This window comes from Natrix helvetica (genome assembly GCF_964273705.1).
Source record: "Natrix helvetica genome assembly, chromosome: 2".
Classification (NCBI taxonomy): Eukaryota; Metazoa; Chordata; class Lepidosauria; order Squamata; family Natricidae; genus Natrix; species Natrix helvetica.
In genome coordinates this window covers 18447521-18466255 of record NC_138552.1, presented here as the reverse complement: position 1 = coordinate 18466255, position 18735 = coordinate 18447521, and the positions used below count along the sequence as shown (strand labels likewise).

Sequence of the window (18735 nt, the reverse complement as noted above, 5' to 3'; positions counted from 1 at the left end):
CCGTGATGGTGAACCTATGGCATGCGTGCCACAGGTGGCATGCAGAGCCATTTGTTAGGGCACGGGAGGTGCTGCCCTATCTCCTGAGGCCTCCAGAGGGGGAGGCTGTTTTCACCCTCCCCAGGTTCCTAGAAAGCCTCTGGATCCTGGGGAGGGCGAAAAAAACATGCCAAAAGCAGAGGGGGGCGTGCATAGCATTATGGGTATTGCACGTCCGCATACAACCCCCCTGTGCTCCCCCCGCTTTTGGCAAGGGAGCCAAAAAAGTTTTGCAATCACTGCTCTAGGACATCTAAATACTGTAGCTGAGTGACTTTTTGTAGGTGGAGTGTGAAATAATTCTGCTTTACCATAATTATTCCCATAGTTTCAAGCTTACACCCATATCTGATCATACCCACTTCTTCTCTACTAGTATTGCTTCAGGCATCTCTTCTTACTTTATTTCCTAGAGCAATTCCTAGAATTAAGTATGATTAATAGGCAGGGAGCAGCCACTTGGGAGCAAACGTCTGCAGTGCTTGGTTTTCTCCGTACTTTCTAACAAATTACGCAGTAAAACTAGCCTTTAGATCTTAAGAAAAATCTCCAGATATATCTGGATATCCTTTGTATCAAATGTTTGGGCATCTAATCAACCCGACTTCTCCATGGAAGCTTGTGATCCACCAATTACAAACCACTGATGAAACAGGGCCCCCCAGAACCACATCATGTCTCAGGCCAGATTTAATATGTGGTTGGTTGAGGGGTGGGGCCAGAGCAGGGGTGAAATACTACAGGTTCAGACTGTTTCACCCGAACCGATAGTAAAAATGCTACTGGTTCACTTGAACCAGTAATTTAAAAAATGCTATCCCTTCAGGCAAACCGGTATTTCCGACGATCAGTTGTGACGCATGATTTATATTAGCTAGAAAGCAGGATTTCCTGCTTTCTAGTTAATATAAATCATGTGGCACAGCGGATCTCCCCCCCCCCCCCGTTGTTCACTTATCTTTGCAAGTGTGCTCGGTAGCAGGCCCCACCCACCCGCCCAGGCATCATCATGTCTGTTTTTGACACTCTGCACATGCACGGTACATCCTGCGCACGCTTACATTGCTACCAAAACAGTAGCAAAGGTAAGTTGATTTCACCCTTGGGCCAGAGAGAACCTGGGGCACGCCCATGGTTTTCCTGGGGTTGAAACTAATGCAGTACGCAACATCTGGTTAAACAAATTCAGAAGATTGTCTAATGAGTTTAAGGTAAGGGGACCTGAAATAGAAACTCAAAGCAGATTTCTAACCTGCCCTTCCCTGAAATGGCTCACCACTATCTCCGTCCAGAATTAATTATCCGAAGTCAGCTTAAATTTACCAATAACAAGTTTGGCTAGATTGCCTTCTGTCAGTTTTGATTCAGGAATTTCTTTATCAGAATGTGTGGATGAAATATATCTTGATTTTAGCAAAATATCCATGACCTTTTGATTGACAAGCTAATTAAGCGTAGACTGAATGGCAGGACAGTTAAGCCACATGCAAAAATGCTCGTGTATAGTTTCCCATTAAAATAAAGTTATCGACTAGGATCCCACAAGGTTGAGGCCAGGTTGTTATACTTTCTAATGCTTTTATGATAATTTGGATGAAGAGGTAAGAAAAACTCATCAGACTGGCAAATGATTTAGAATTGGATGGGACAGCTAATACCTTAAAAGTTAGAAATACCTTTTAAAATGTAATTGTTTAGAAAAAAAGGCATTGGAAAAAAAATGGAATTAACTTTAACAGGAACAAATACAGAGGTCTCTTAGAAAACAAATCAGATGTAGAAGTAAAAAATCAGGTTCCTTGGTAATAATCTTTGTGGAAAAATATTGGAATAGTTCTTGATTGAAAGTTAAATATGGTCAGTGTGATGCAAAAAAGGCATTTTTTATGCTATATCACTAGAGCAGTGATGGCGAACCTATGGCACGCGTGCCACAGGTGGCACGTGGAGCCATTTGTCAGGGCACGCGAGGCGCTGCCCTGTCAGTTGGCCAGCGCGCATGTGCATGCTGGCCAGCTGAGTTCACCCCTTTTTAAAGCCATTTTTCGCCCTCCCCAGGCTCCAGAGGCTTTATAGGAGCCTGGGGAGGGCAAAAAGAGCCCTCGTTTTGACTGCTCCAGAGGCTTCAGGGAAGCATCCTGAAGGTCCCTGAAGCCTCCGGAGGGCTTCCGGGGGAGCGGGGGAGGCTGTTTTCGCCCTCCCCAGGCTCCTATAAAGCTCTGGAGCCTGGGGAAGGCGAAAAAAGCATGCAAAAAAATGGGGGGGACGTGGCTGTAGTGCGCGCGTGCACACTGGGTGAGTGTCACGCATTGCATTATGGGTGCAGCATGTCCGCACACGACCCCCCTGCGCTCCCCCCATTTATGGCACGCGAGCCAAAAAAGGTTCGCCATCACTGCACTAGAGTGTAGTTTCCAAATAATGGGGAATACTAGTTCCACTTTGTTAGTGGTGAGACACAATCTTGACTGGTGTGTCTGGTTTTCAGTGTCATGCATAAAAGATGCATAGTAATTAACAGATATGGAAAGACAGTGAGAATGGTCAGGGAAGTAGGAATTAAGAAAGTAAAGGACTTCTAAATGCTATAGTCTTCTAGCGTGATTACTGAGCAGGTTTTGAAGAATTGCCAGGCCCAGAGAATAAACAATGACAAATGAAGTCGCTTCTAAGAAGAGATAGTCCTCGACTTATAACAACAGAAGAGCCCAAAATTTCCACTGCTAAGCAAGGCACTTGCTAAGTGAGTTTTGCCCCATTTTGCAACCTTTTTTTTTTGTCACAGTTATTAAGAAAATCTCTGCAGTTGTTACATGAGTCATAGGGTTGTTAAGCGAATCTGGCTTCTCTCGTTGACTTTCCTTGTCCGTTGCTGCCTGGGAGGATTGCAAATGGTGACCACATGGCCCTGGGACAGTGCAATTGTCATAAATATACGCCAGTTGCCAAGCTTCCAAATTTTGATCATGTGACCCTGGGAATGCTGCAATGGTTATAAGTATGAAAAACAGTTGTAAGTCACTTTTTTCAGTGCCATTGTAAGTACAGCCACTAAACAAATGGTTATAAGTAGAGGACTACCTATAATTTCTACATTGTTGTTCACCTCCTACAGAATCTTGCCAGACTAAGGCAATTATCACATAAGTGTAGATGTACTCTGAATTGCTAGGGAGTTCCAGTCCTTTTCATGCCTACCAGAAATTCCAAGCACTGCCGACTGGGACTTTAGAATATATTCCTCCAGAGGGATATATGAAAGCATTTTTCATATACCTGAAATGATGTCACATAAATGGAATGATAAATATAAATTACAGAAAGGAAAATTCTTATTAAACATTAGGGGAACTGTTTTAAACAAAACTCTTCCACCAATTATTCAGGGAAGAGGTATTAAAAGGAAGATTAGGGAGCTCTCCGTTGGGATTTTTTTCAATTTCCATTCATAATTCTGACCAAGGGATTGGATTAGATTGGATGGCCTAATTGGCTGTTCGTAACATTTTCATTCTGAGATTCCAGCGATGCCTACAGGCCTTAAAATATTAAAACCCTTTCCCTCACTTATGCCTCTGATTAGAACTGCAGCTCTTTAATGACTTTAGTGGCAAGAAGTGATCATAGAAAAAATAGAGCTGCACGACTTGCCTTCATATGAATGCCATGTAGTAAATGCAGCCTACTAAAACTTAATAAAAGTGAGATACTTAAAATGGCATAGAAGCGAATATTTATGAAATGCTCTCTACATGGGGCTTCCCTTGAGATGCACACGGAGACTACAGTTGGTCCAGAATGCGGCTGCGCGGGTGATTATGGTGAGGACAAGGTACTCCCATGTAACACCTCTCCTGCGCGAGCTACACTGGCTTCCTGTGGTCTATCGGGTGCATTTCAAGGTTCTGATTATGATCTTTAAAGCGCTCCATGGCACAGGACCTAGTTACTTGCGGGATCGCATCCTGCCCCATACATCCCTACGACCAATCCGCTCACACAGAGAGGGACTTCTCCGGGTGCCGTCCACTAAACAGTGTCGGGGGGCGACACCCAGGAGCAGGGCCTTCTCTGTGATGGGCCCAGCCCTGTGGAATGACCTCCCCCTTGATATCAGGATTACTTCCGATCTCCGCTCCTTCCGTGTAAAGCTCAAGACCCACCTCTTTCAACTGTCTGGCCTGGCTCAACTGTAGTTTATCCTTTTCCTCCTGACAGTCCTTTTTTAAATTGTATTATTATTTTGGGGTATTTTAATGACTAATTTAATTTTATTATTATTAATGTAATGTATTTTTAATTATTACCTCCTCCATGCATGTATGTATATGTATGTATATGTGTGTATTTTTATGTTTATATGTATGTATGTATATTTTATTGTACGCCGCCCCGAGTCCCTTGCGGAGAGGGTGCGGCTAACAAATTAAATTTCTATTTCTATTTCTAAAGTAAAATGTCAAGAGAAGAGGGGCAAAATTGATTTGGTGGAAAGAGAGTCCCCCTCCCCTCCCCATTTTTTTAGTAACGATTTTAGCAATTCGTATGGCGGGATAGGCCCTGACTTGATAGAAGCTTTATTATTCAAGTCTTATTGAATGCAGCACTTCAACTATGGCGCTCCGTTTACCGTATCTTGTAATTTCCTCATTTTCTTTTTTAGGCTCCAGTTTTCTTGCTCTTCCTGGACTGTACTTGGCAACTGGTTCAGCAGTATCAATCAGCGTTTGAATTTACAGAAACGTACCTTACTGTTCTGTCTGACAGCCTTTACATCCCCATATTTAGCACCTTCTTCTTCAATTCTGAACACCAGAGAGACACCACTACGGTAAGAGGGAAATAATTGCGATTACCCAATGCAGCAAATAGAAACAGTATTTTCATGTAAATGATATGAAATAAATTATTGTGAAAGTGGGTAAAAAAGGGCTAAATGAGGACTGCCTAATCGAAGGAACTGAATTAAAAATTTAAATGATTCAATGATCTGGGATGAAACTGAAATGAAAGAATTATTAGAAGGACTATGTCCCAAGATTTGCATGGGAATAATAACATATTAACAAAGTGTCATTGAGTGAATGTGAAAACCAAGTAGAGGTAGTCCTTGAATTACAACCACAATTGAGCCCAACATTTATGTTGCTAAGTGAGACATTTGTTAAGTGACTTTTGCCCCATTTTATGACCTTTCTTGCCATGGTTGTTAAGTGAATCATTGCAGTTGTTAAGTTAGTAACCTGGTTGTTAAGTGAATCAGGCCTCCCCCATTGATTTTGCTCATTAGAGGGTCGCAAAAGGTGATCCCATTACCCCTGGACACTGCAGCCGTCATAAATATGAGTCAGTTTGCAAGTATCTGGATTTTGATCGTGTGACCCATGGTGATGCTGCAACAATTATAAGTGTGAAAAACAGTCATAAGTCACTTTTTTCAGTGTCGTCATAACTTCAAATGGTCTCTAAATGAACTGTTGTAAGTGGAAGACTACTTGTATAGGCTTAGGCCAGAATTAGATAATACATCAATATGTGCAGGGATATTCTTGCAATATAATTTGTTTATATTAACATTAATTAGCTCTCTCTCTTGGTGGTGATCTTACGAGGCACACCCTTCCAAATAATGACCAGAATTTTGCTACCAGATGAGTAGCAAACTCTTACCTGTTTAAAGCTTTAGGGCCTGGTTACTTGAGGGACTTCCTGTTTCTCATAACATTTGCCTGACTGATTTGAGAGTTGACATGCTCTGCGGTTCCTTTGCTTAAACCATGTCATCTTTCAGGACCTCGGAAACCCTTGTAGCAGTACCTTCTCTTTGCAGTGAGATTCCCCCACCCCACCCTCAACATCTGGGTGTCCCTTGCTCTGCTGTTTTTCAGAAGAACCTTGAATACCTGGCTCTTCACTGAGAGCTTTGGTGAAGGAGGGGGAGACCCTTCACTTCATTGCACTTGACATTTTTTTCTTTTTTCTTTTCTTTTAATTTCTTTGTTGGGAGTTGTCATCTTGAGTCACTGATAGTGTGGCAGCTTACAGGCTTAATAAATTCTTATTATCTGAATGCCCATAGAAGTTCTTAAAGAAAGGCAGAAGTAGCATTTATTTGCATTGGATCAGAATAAAATAAAATAAAATATGCTCACTATATTCAATTTTACTTGTGCCACTTGTGGATAAGCTTTATAGTAGCTTATTATAACTTGGTGATTTATTAAATCTGCCTCTAAAATTGTTTATGAGACAATATAATGAGCTTTGGAAACTGCCCATCCACATTTTAAGAATGTGCAAAAGAATATTTTGCAAAGGAGGACTTCTATAACTTGAGGCAATAAATTCTTACATTTTGACTCAGCTAATTCAGAAACTCCTTTATCCTCTGGGTGTTGTCTGACAGCATTCTCCATCTTCTCTAACCCTAGAAGTAAAGAAACTCAGATGATATTGTATTAGTATAATGTATTAGTGATCCTTAACTACCACTGTGCTGTATAACTGGCCCTTCAAGGTAATGGTAGTAATCCCAAAATGGCTAAATAAAGTCTTAGTATAAGTGGTATTATTGTTTGCCAAGTTTTAGCGTTCCTTCACATACAAATTAACAATCACTCACATACCTTCCTCATCCTCATTTCCTGAAGATGTTACCTAATATGGAAATGACATGCTGGGGATGCAAATTCTAGTTCAAATATCTACCCTGAGCTGGAGTCTCAATTCTGGGAAGCCCAGCCTCTTAATTACAGGGCCACATTAGGGCCACATCTATCGCTCAAGAAAAAAATCCTGTAAACAATATGCTATACTTTCTCATAGAGTCTAAAGTTTGAATGGAGGCACCGTTATCCCCAATATAACAGTGACTACTATAACTCTTCCTGTCCAAGGACAAACAGATGAAAAGGGAGTCAAAATATTGCAAGAATGTTTTTAAAAATAGTAATGCTGCAAATGTAAATGATTTAATGGGAGAAATGTTTTTAAAACATGCTATGATTTATGGAGTATCTTTGCAGTTCTGTTAACATGTATGTGAAGACTGCCTTTATGGAATTGGAACAATGCTGTTATTTTTTCAGTGTATACCAATAGCACTTAGACTTATATACCACTTCCTAGTGTTTTACAGCCCTCTCTAAGTGGTTTACAGAGCCAGCATATTGGCCCCAATAATCTGGATCCTCATTTTACTGACCTTGGAAGGATGGAAGGCTGAATCAACCTTGAGCTTGTCAGAATCGAACTCCTGGAGTGAGCAGTGAGTTAGCCTGTCGTACCGCATTCTAACCACTGCACCACCACAACTCTATTTCTATAAATGGAAAGATAGTGGGAGTAAACAACTTCAGGGGCTGAGCTTCATAGGAAGGCGTTGAAAGAACTCTGATTCAAAGGGAACGAAAGCAAATGTGACTTTAGCAAAATTTATGGCAGAAGATATAACAGATCAGATGTTTATTTTTCAGCAGGTCACCACAGAGTGTATAAATGTGAGACATTTCATTATACATATGTTAATTTGTGGACAGTATATAGTAAAATGAATAAGCTTGAAATATGAAGTGTTTTACTGGAATCTGGAATTGAAGGTTGGTTGCTGAAAGCATTAAGAACAATATTTGATGGTAGTACAGCACAAGGAGAGTTAGCAATTGCCTGTTGTTGTCCCCTTAATTATTTCATGGTCTTATAGATAAACGTATAAGAAACACTTATGGTGAACAATCTAGATTGTTTACTGAAAAATGGAAAAATTGGGGAAAATTTAAAATCTACAAATGCCAGGTAATTCTTCAGTTATAACCATTCAGCAATCATTTATTCAGTGACTATTCGAAGTTAGCATGGTGCTGAATGAAGGTCTTCAAAGTTCTGGCCATTGCAGTGTCCACTATGGTGACATGATCAAAATTTGGGTGTTTGGCAGCCAGCTCTTACTTATGATCCAGTTGCAGCATCCCAGGGTCATGGAACCTGACCCAGCATCACCCAGATCGCTTTCATGCCTAAAGCAGGACTAGAACGCACCATTTCTTGTTATGTAGGTCAGCGCCTTAACTACTATACCAAACTGGCTATTTGATGGCTAAGGTTTACTTTGTTTAATGGTTTGGGTTAACTCTGATGGTCAAAGGGTTTGACAACTTTAAACTGAGACATTCTATTCTATTAAAAATTGAAGTATTGCAGACTGCTGATTGGAGAAAATGCATTTCTGAATTAATTCCAGACTTGTGTTGTTGTTTTTTTTTAAAAAAACAGTATGGCGGAAGTCTTGATACAGAAGGCAGCAAACTTAATTTTCTTTCGGTTTGGGATTGGTCTGTGCAGTTTGAACACAAGGCTCAAGCTTTGCTTAACAACCCTCTTTATGTAGAAAAGCCAAAACTAGACAAAAGTCTGAAAAAAGCTTCCCGATTCAAGGTAAGATATTTGAATATTTCCACTGTAATAACTGGAGGAATGATAGAGATTGGGCTACTAATTCATGATAACATTGTTCAATTAGGGTGGAGTATGTGCATTAAAATAACTATAAACCGTCAATTTTGAGTATATGAAAACATTTTCACAAGGACTCCTTACAAGAAGTAAAAAAGAATGATTCAAACTTTTATGCATTTTGTTTTAACTTGGAAACTGGAATTGAGTTCAGGTCATTCTGATTTTGTCTTCTAAATTTCTTTTACAGCATCAGAGGCAACTCTCTTTGCCCCTGACACAAACAAAACCTCCTCCAAGAAGGGGATTTTTTAAGGAAGAAACAGATCAATTAATTAAAAACATCTTGGGCAAAAGAATCAGCAGGTTGATAACTTCTTCCGATGAACTTCAGAATAGTTCCAGAGAATTCTATGACAGTTGGCACAGTAAACCTGTTGACCTTCACGGACTCCTCCTGCCATGTCTAGAAGGACCGGAAATCAAAGTATGGGCACAGAGATACTTACGATGGATTCCTGAAGCTCAGCTCCCTGGTGGAGGTGCAGTTGCCACTGCCACAAAAGTCCTAAATGTAATGGAAGATGTACAAGGTTTGCAGAGGAAAATAGATGAAAGACATCGTCAGGCTGAGTCTCGTGATGATACCGAAGCTTCTCCTTTTATGAGAAATCCTGCTCGTTTGTCATCGTTATTTCCCTTTGCTTTGCTTCAGAGACATTCCCTTAAACCAGTTTTGCCTACCAGCATTTGGAAAGACTTGGAAGGCGAAGAAGATTTGGCCAGGAGAGATGATGAGTACGTTGATCTAGGAGGTGGTGATTAATGTAATGCTTCCTTTCAATTATAGAATTGAACCATATTTCTGTTCAATTGCCGGAATAAAATTGGTTTCAGGGAGGCACATAATTTCCTTTGGGTTGGGTTCTGGCTAAAGATAATGAGTGAAGTTTTAATACAGAATCTCCACTTTGCTTAAGGACATGGATATATTTTCCATAGACATTGGGGAGAGGGAGGGTTACAACAGCCTTATTTTTTATTAGGTTCTGGTGCCACAGGAAGTAAGATCACTTTTTTTATTATCAGTGTGTAAGAACCTGCTGAGACAGCACGCAAGATAATACTACAGCAGCAGGATTAAACAAAAATGAATATATATATATATATATATATATATATATATATATATATATATATATATATATATATATATATATATATATATATATATATTTCTCTAGCAAGAATCTGTTCTATTTCTCTCCCCCCCCCCCAAATAAATAAGAGTTTTATCTCCCTACCCCCAAAAAGTGATTGTTGAGCAGTCATGGGAAAAATTAAGGTGTTGAAATATAAAGAAAGATCTATTGGAGCCTACCTACTTCAGTTTTAATAAGTGGTGGCATCAAATGTTCATTAGCAATTGGAAAACAGCCTCGTCTGGGAAGGTCATTATTTATTTTATCCTTGATAAAACTGATCTTTGTAACGAGAATCTTATTTTTTTAAAGTACTTTGAATTTGTTAGTTGTTTTAAATTTGATCTTGAGAAATAAAGAGTAAAGACGATCACAAATCCTACTTGTTCTGATCATCCATCCTCTTTAGGGTTCTAACATTTTCATAAAATAAATGGTCTTGAGTTCATCTCCTCCTTACCTCGTAGATGCTCTCTGCTTAGCGTGCGTTTTCTGATCAGTGGTGACTTTAGGTAATTTATTGCCCAGTACGAGAAGCAAAGGAGTTTATAAGGTATCAATAAACTAGAATTGTGTTTGTCAAAAAATTTTGTAGGATTATTATGTTGATCATTCTCACCAGTACTAGTAGTTTGCACTGAACCTCTAGCCCTTCTGTTAAGAAGGCGTTTAAAGAAATGAAACTGGACTTGTTGTCTAGTATTTGTGCTTTCTTAAAGCATGGCATTAAAGGTAATAACGAGTCTGCATGTTGGAATCTCAGATTACAGAAGATTGCTACAATAATACTGCAGTTACAAAAGCCATATAGAAATACTTATTAAACCTGGTCTGCTTATCTTAGAGAGATGGACTTGTTAAATGAACTTCAACATCTAAGTATCATAAAAAACGAACATAATCCAAAGTTAAAAGTAATACACAGGATAAAGCTGATTCATAAACAGGACTATTTTTGGGAGTGTGACGGATAAATTGATAAAGATAGTACAACTTTCACCAGCACTTCCACTTCTTGATTATGCTGGTTAAGCGTCTAGGAAAACAGTTGTCTAATCCAGTCAGTCAATGAGGGAAAAAACCATAATGTCTGATTTCTGAATTAGTTCTTCCTAAGTGCACTTTTTTGCTTTGGATTAAGACTCTGTAACAAATAGAGTCTGCTTGTTCTTTTAGTTTTGTTGGAAGCAAAGATAATGAGTGTTTATTGGAATATGTGTATACATTGGTGAGGATAAAAGCCAAAGTGCTAAAGTCCATGTTGCCTTATGCATCTTGTTAATATGAACTCCTTGAGTTTTCAGAATTTTGAAAAACTTACTTGTCTGTGAGCCTTCCAAAAGCTAGCATTTCATATTTTTCCTTGTAATGTCTGCAACATTTGGTGCGGTTCCTATAGATACTCAAATTTATAGCTGGTTGAATTGTAATTTGAATACTTTTTTTAAAAACACTAACATTAAGCTTAAATATTTTTGACAGTACGATTGTAATATATTGATCGTGGAAATGTATGTATATTTAAGCTGTCAAATGTTTATAGAAAAATATATAGAAGAATTTTTATAATAGTTTATGGAATTGCTCCATTCTAGTCTTGATCAGAACACAGCACTGTATGAATGGAAACTATTTAAATGTATTTTTTCAGGTATTGCGTTATTACCTCTCAGTTTTTACACTGAATACAAGCTTAGCTTTAACAGTACTTAAGGAAAATCTTCCTGTAATTCACTGTAGTCTGTTTGGATACCTGTATTTGTTAATAAAATGTACTTTTACTAATAATTTAAAAACAGTGTTTGAATCATAGTTGTGTTCTTTGTTCCCACATGGTGTCCATTTTGAGTTACTTTTGTATGAATGCATTACGAATAATGGGTCAATAGCGAGCATACATAGCTTATTTCTACAGAGAATTCCGAATTCATTTTACTTTTTGCTTTGAGGTTAATGAAGCCCCAAATCATTGGGCAAATATGTGGACAATTGTAGACTGTCTTGGAGAATGCCATAAAGTATTATGGAGTGATATACAATTCTAAGTACTATTCATATCGGTATTATGTCTGAGGCATCCACCTCTACTCAGAGAAAGATTTTGCATTTTGGCACAGATTTATTCCTTCACTCCCCTTTCGAACCTGTCCAAAATGTGAACATTATGGTCCACATTTTCCAAATATTTGGAAAACACCACATCCCTGTGTTCTTGAAACCCATCAACACATTGAGATAGAGGCTTGTCCATCCTAAAGATTAGACACTAAAACTTAAGAATAATGTGGTGTATGCAGTCCTGTGAAGAGTGTTCTCTACATTGGAGAAACCAAGCAGCCTTTACACAAGAAGATGGCCCAGTGCAGGAGAAAACTCCCTGGAGGACAAATTGGGGGGTTGAACTAACAACATAAATTCAGTTGCCATGACTCCACAACTAGTGTACTTTTCAGTTTTTGTTACCGTATTACATTAAAACTTCTTAAAATGTGTGGGACCCTGTGTTACAACTTCTGCAGAAAGTTGTTCTTTAAAGAAAGCAGATAATATTTTAAGTACAGTTACTCTTGCTTTAGGCAAGAAGCCAGCTGGATGACTTGGAGCCAATCCCTCCCTCAGCCCTAGAATGCAGGCAATGGTAAACCACTTATAAAACCTTGCCAAGAAAACAGCAGGAAACTTGTCCAGGCAGCCGCCAGGAATGACCACTAACTCAAAGGAACAAGAGGAAAAAGATCTTACTCTGCTTGACTTACAGGATCTGTTGGCTTAGAATTTGCTGGGATTTGCAGACATACCTCCTCCTTAGCTTAATGTCAACATATTTTCGCTATGTCACTGCAGGTTTATCAGAAGTCACACTGAGAATGAGGTAATTAGAAGCTCTTCTGGTTGGAGAAAGCTGTCACATAAATGTATGTGGTAAATATAAATATAAGAACATGTTTTCTCTTGTTGGATGTGAGAGTTGAAGCATGATCTTTAAATGTGCTATGGTGTTATGCAATAAGGGAGAAAACAGGCAACATGCAAATACCCTGTTTCCCCGAAAATAAGTCCTCCCCGGATAATAAGCCCAATCGGGCTTTTGAGCTCATGCGCTAAAATAAGCCCTCTCCCGAAAATAAGACATCCCTGAAAGTATTGCAACAGAGCAGCAGCCATGAGGTGACCATGCTCGCCGCCTCCTGCACCTCAAAAATAATAAGACCTCCCTGAAAATAAGGCCAAGCGCTTATTTCGGGGGTCAAAAGAAAATAAGACCTTGTCTTATTTTTGTGGAAAACACCGTAAATTAAAGGCACAGGTTTCCTTGAGTCAAATTCCATTTTGGGAATGACAAGAACACATCCATGCAACAAAAAGGAAATCGTTTTATATTATCTTTGGTTTTTTTTTATCTCCCAGTCTAAACAGGAGTTAAATCCAATCTTGCTTAACATTATTAAGTGCTACCCAAACAGGAACAAACTAGTTATTTCAGGCTGTTATATCCATCTATACTTACGTTTAGTTCACCAGCTCACTTTAAAACATAATTTGTTCAATATTGAGCTGCTTAGAGTATGCAGTATGTAGGTAAGTAAATGCCTAAAATATATGTGCATTCTATTAGTTCAGGAACTGCTGATAATTACACTGGCATGAAGTATCGTAACGCTATAAATTGGTTCTACTCAGATTAGTTTTTCAAAGTGAATGTTTTGAATAATGGAAAGCTGTTTAAATGATAATCCATGAATCTGTCCAGATTGATTTACATGTTGGAATCTTTGAACTTGTCAACAACTCCTGTTGTTGGAGTTACAAAAGATATATTTTGAAAGCATAGAGACTAAGGTGGAAGTGCATAGAGTTACCTAGAATTCTTCTAAAGATGGTTTTGTCCCTGTTTTGTTTTTGGACTATGGCAGAACTGTAAATAAATAAGGTGACACCTCATTGTCCACTTGCAATCCAATCAGGTAGTTCTTATTTTCTGCTTTAGATTAGGATGGGGGTAAAGGTAGTACAGATGGCACTGATATTTCTGCCCAATGCTTTGTTGGCATTTGGCTCACCTGTCTTCCAGGAACAACCAAGGGGCCATTTGAGATTATTGACTGGAAAGGCTCCTATTATTACATTCTACCTGCCAACTCTAGGTGGTACGGCTGCTGAAAAATAATTCATTTTTCTTGAAACCAAGGATTGATTAACATTATTTCCAGAAGCCTTATAAACCCCTGGGCTACTCTATTCAGGCCTGACTTTCTTGTGAATCAGACATAATAAATCATTTTAGGCAGCAGCAAATCAGGAGGAACAATGTATTGCATCTGGTGAGCTGAAGTAGCTAGTTTTATAGGCAGACAAGGAATGAACTGCATGCGTGTGAACGCTGCTTAAGATACCGGGACTGGAAGATGTATCAGATGATTTGGTTTGTGAGAAGATGGCAGGCATCAAAAAACCATTGCTGTTGGAGGGACTCCCTCACCCAGTTGCAGCAGTCTTAAATTTCCTGGTGAGGAAAGCATATGCCTTCTAGCAATGCAGTCTCTCAGAAACCTTTCACAAAGACTTGGGGCTACAAAGAGATGTCTTGTACAATTTATATTTATCTCTCTCCTGATCAGATGGTTGTGTAAGTGTAGACAGGCAAGATGATACATAAACATGGCAGTGTTGACACTGTTCAGGAAAGGAGGAGAATACAATTCCTTACCTGGAAACACCCTAATTTTGCACATGTGTAAGAATTTTGTCATGCATACAAAAGAAGTGATACTTTTACAAAGAATCTGAAAGAAAATATATAGGACAAGTGAAAATGTAAAATGTTTGATCTCTTAGCAAATTGCCAATTATGGTGAGAAACAAGGATAAATGGAGAAATGATAAACATTTTTATTTCAGCTTTGAGAGTCTTAAAAGTCTCAGGGCTCTTAGTAAATTTTCTAGCTTTTATCACAATTACTTTAGTTTTTTTCCCCCAGAGAAAATCAGAGGAGGAGAATATTGGTTATATTGTGAGTATACTGTCCTGATGTATTAGAACTATCCCTTGTTGAGAAAGAAACCAGATTCCTCTTTAGACCAATGCTAAGGAAACAATCTACTTTTAGAAAGGTTTCATTACCAGAAATTGCACTGGTAAATATAATTGCTAGTTGAAACTGATCATTTCTGGCTGAAACAGAGATTAAAACTTGCACAAGCGTATATTCCAGATTTGGAATCATTCTTGATTAACTACATAAAACATATCTTCTTGCCTCTGACAGAGGAAAGGAATATAGTGATAATACATTCAGATTTTTTTTTCTCTGAAAGTGCTGACACTTTTAACTTTTATATATTGTGGTGTCAAATAAGGCAATAAGAATGTATCTTGATGATAAAATCCTTCAGCAAGCTAATAAATTGTGAGGAAGTTTGCTCCGTAGCAATAAATTTCATTAAGTAACCCTGCCATTTCTTGGGTTATTTTGGAATATGCTTTGCTTCTGACATCTTGAAGCTAGACTATATATCACAATGTGTTAAATAGCAGAAGAACCATCTTGCGTTTTTGCTGCAACAAACTTCTAGAAAGATTATTGACAAACGCAGTTCCCAGAACAACAACAGCTCTGAAGCTTACATTGTGTAAACATATTGAAAGGCTTGGAGAGTCAGTTTCTGAGAGAAACCATCAGTGGCTAATAAATATCACTTGTTTGATGGAACTGCAGTAACATTATTCCACATTCTTGACACTGACCTTACAATCATTTATGTACTGTAGGTGTGCAGATGTAGACAGCAGAGTTATGCATGCTTCAGAAATCATTTGGAAGAAATGCTAGCACAGCTTTTCTCAGCTCTTCAATTAAGCAGCCTCCCCCACTTTCATCAGGGTGTCTCCATAAGGTTCAGTGTTTTCACAGTGCTCGTAAATAGCACTTTATATACAACATATAATGCAATCATAATTATTATGGTTTGTCACTTAGCCAGATGTTTAGACATTTTTGTCTAAATGTTTAGCATGTTTATCCACTTACAGAATTCTTCTCAACGGGCATGGGATAGACAGATGTTGTTGATGATGTTAAAGATAGTGTCACAGGATGTAAGCTGTTCTAAATAAAGCTGCTTCTTGCAATTGATTGATGGTGATTTTAGTCAATGACAATGGTATATTATCAATTATTATTTCCCAAGTCTCCATGAACATCTGCATGAAATGCAGCATAGAAACCAAGTAAATCAATCTAATTAGTAACCTAAATAAATAATAAATACCTAAATAAAAACATACCCGCATGCAACTCTTCTGCATGGCCAAACACAATCCTTAGACATTTTAGTTGAGTTTATCAGTAAGTACATGCTATTTATTTTTAAGCACCATTTGTAGCACCTACATTCAATTTTTCCTCTTTTCCAAATAGTAATTATTATCCTATTAATTTGAGATAGTAAGTCAAAAGAATATATTTTCAAAAGTGTAGTACCATATTTTTCAAAGCTGCTGGGGCAAAGGTCATAGATGGAACTAAATGCAGCACGAGATGAACCCAATCCAATGTTTGCAATGAACTCAAGTTCCATCTTTAGACTGTAATTAACTGGAATTGCTTTATCCTCTTTCCAGAAACAGGGCGTTGGTACTTACCTGATACGCCTCTTCTCATAGTGGGGGAGGAGTATCCAGGATGGGTTGACCTTGTCCTCTCATTGATTGGACTGAGTCAGATAAGCTCTTGGGACATGCCCTGGTCACCAGGTACTGCCCAGTTATCGGCAAAGAACTCTATCCGATTGGTTGAACCATTCACTCCAGACTCTTATTCTAGTTTCAAGCCTTTATTGATTTAAACCTTCAACATACAGTAACCATTTAACAACCAAACATAACGCTTTGCTACATAACCATGTCAGAGAGGGACTGGATACTCCTCCCCCACTATGAGAAAAGGCGTATCAGGTAAGTACCAACGCTCTTTCTCCATAGTGAGGGGGAGGAGTATCCAAGATGGGACGTACCAAAGCCTACACGTCCCTAGGGAGGGTGACACCTGAGGCAAACATGTCCAAACTTATGTCTGGTGAGGCCTGGCCCCCACCCCGTGAACAGCCTGTAACACCCTGCGGCCAAATGATGCTTCTGCTGAGGCAAATGAGTCCAACTTATAGTTCCTCATGAATGGTGAAGGGGAAGCCCACGTGGCCGCCCTGCAGATCTCGGTCAATGAGGCCTGTGTGGCCCAGGCTGTAGAGGTGGCTGCGCTTCGCGTGGAATGTGCTGTGATATGGCTCGGTGTCAGCAGGCCCTGTGATTGGTAGGCAGTAGCAATACAGGTTTGCAACCACTTGCCTATGGTGGTGGAAGTCACCTTATTTCCCAGAGACCCCGGCTGGAAGGAGACAAACAGGGCTTCGGATTTCCTGTTTGGCCTGGTTCTTCTGAGGTAAATCCTCAGAACCCTCCTTAAGTCCAAGGTGTGCCACTTTTTCTCTAACGGGTGAGAAGGGTCTGGCAATATCAGCTCCTGCGAGCGATGGAACCTTGGGAATGAAGGATGGGTCCAACTGTAGCACCACTCTGTCTTGGTGGGACACGCAGAGGTCCTCCCTGATGGACAGCGCTTGCAGCTCGAATATCCGCCTGGCAGAGGTGATGGCCACCAGAAAGGCCACCTTAAGAGTAAAAAACTTAAGTGAAACCATTTGTAAAGGTTCAAACGGAGCGCCTATCAGAGCGTCCAATACCCTGTGCGAGTCCCAGGAAGGGTACCTGTGTACTATGGGCGGTTTGAGGTTGGATGCCCCCTTGAGGAATCACCTGACTATGGGATGGTGAGTCAAGCTCTGGTTACTGCCGCTCAGAAGAACCGATGAGATGGCTAAGACCTGTCTCTTAATTGTGTTGGGAGCTAATCCTCTGTCCAGGCCCATCTGGAGAAAGTCCAGAAATTGTGGAACCATGACCTGGACCGGATTGTGCCCCCGGGAGTTGCATCATGTGGAGAAGACACTCCATGTAGCGCCGTAAATGCGCTCCGTGGAGGGTCTGCAAGTGGCCTGTATGGTTTGTATAACCTTTCCAAGTTGCTGGAGATCCAGAATGGTCAACCGTCCAGTTGAGGGACTGAGTCGATACTTGGGCAGTACCTGGTGACCAGGGTGTGTCCCAAAGAGCTTATCTGACTCAGTCCAATCAACGAGAGGACAAGGTCAACCCATCCTGGATACTCCTCCCCCTCACTATGGAGAACATTATGGTAAACTCAGAAGCATGCATGCTATTTTTGTAACAAGGGCTCTGAAATTTTTTGGACGGTATCATAATATTCACTTAAGTCAGTCTGCTCTGTGAGGTAACCTGTCACCTATTTCTATCACTGGAATCCACAGTGGTGGTGCTTGTGTACAAATCAACTTTAGTTCCATGAGTGTCCGTGTATTCTTGAGAATATAAGCATATACATGTATGCACATATGCAGGAAGGGTTATAATTTTCTTTATACCCTGAATAACGTATTAGTGGCTAGATGACATTATTTTACAAATGTAGGTAAAAGTATCTCCTGTCCAGTCATGTCTGATTCTAGAAGGAGTCATCTCAGTTTCTTAACCGAGGGAGCCAGCGTTGTCCAAAAATGCTTCTGCGGTCAAGTGGCCAGCAGGATTTTCCATGTTTTCTACTCATATTTTCATTTCCTGCTACATGGGCAGGAATGTGAGCTAACTTCATTGTGCAGCATTGGGGTCTCATACTGGGCTGCTAGTTTTCCAGCTGACAAACTCAAGTGTCTTTAACTTCTGAGCCATTGCGCCCCTCTATTTTACATACATAGAAGTATTCAAAATGAGCCACAATCTCTTTATATGAAAAGGGCTTGCAAAGATAAAAAAATTATGATCAATTTCATTTTCTGAAAGTGTTCAGGAACAGGGGGGAAAAAATCAGTCGTGACACCAATTGCTAGTTGTAAAGTTCTTCCAAAACAGAAGTAGAGAATTTAAGAAATAAAGAAGTCAAACAATTGACAATTGTTCTATTTGTCTCTT

At 39.5% G+C, this 18735-nt stretch overlaps 1 protein-coding gene across 2 annotated transcripts in view; it reads left to right on the top strand.

Annotated features, from left to right (window-relative positions):
• The window catches only part of MTMR12 (myotubularin related protein 12), a 47661-nt gene extending 38002 nt beyond the window's left edge, over window positions 1-9659 (top strand). For both annotated transcript variants that reach the window (XM_081941683.1, XM_081941682.1), the window contains exons 14-16: window positions 4703-4870; window positions 8311-8472; window positions 8741-9659. In XM_081941683.1, coding sequence (XP_081797809.1) covers window positions 4703-4870; window positions 8311-8472; window positions 8741-9316 — 906 coding nt within the window. In that variant the 3' untranslated portion in view covers window positions 9317-9659. The remainder of the gene's footprint in view (window positions 1-4702; window positions 4871-8310; window positions 8473-8740) is intronic.
• Window positions 9660-18735: the final 9076 nt, after the last annotated feature.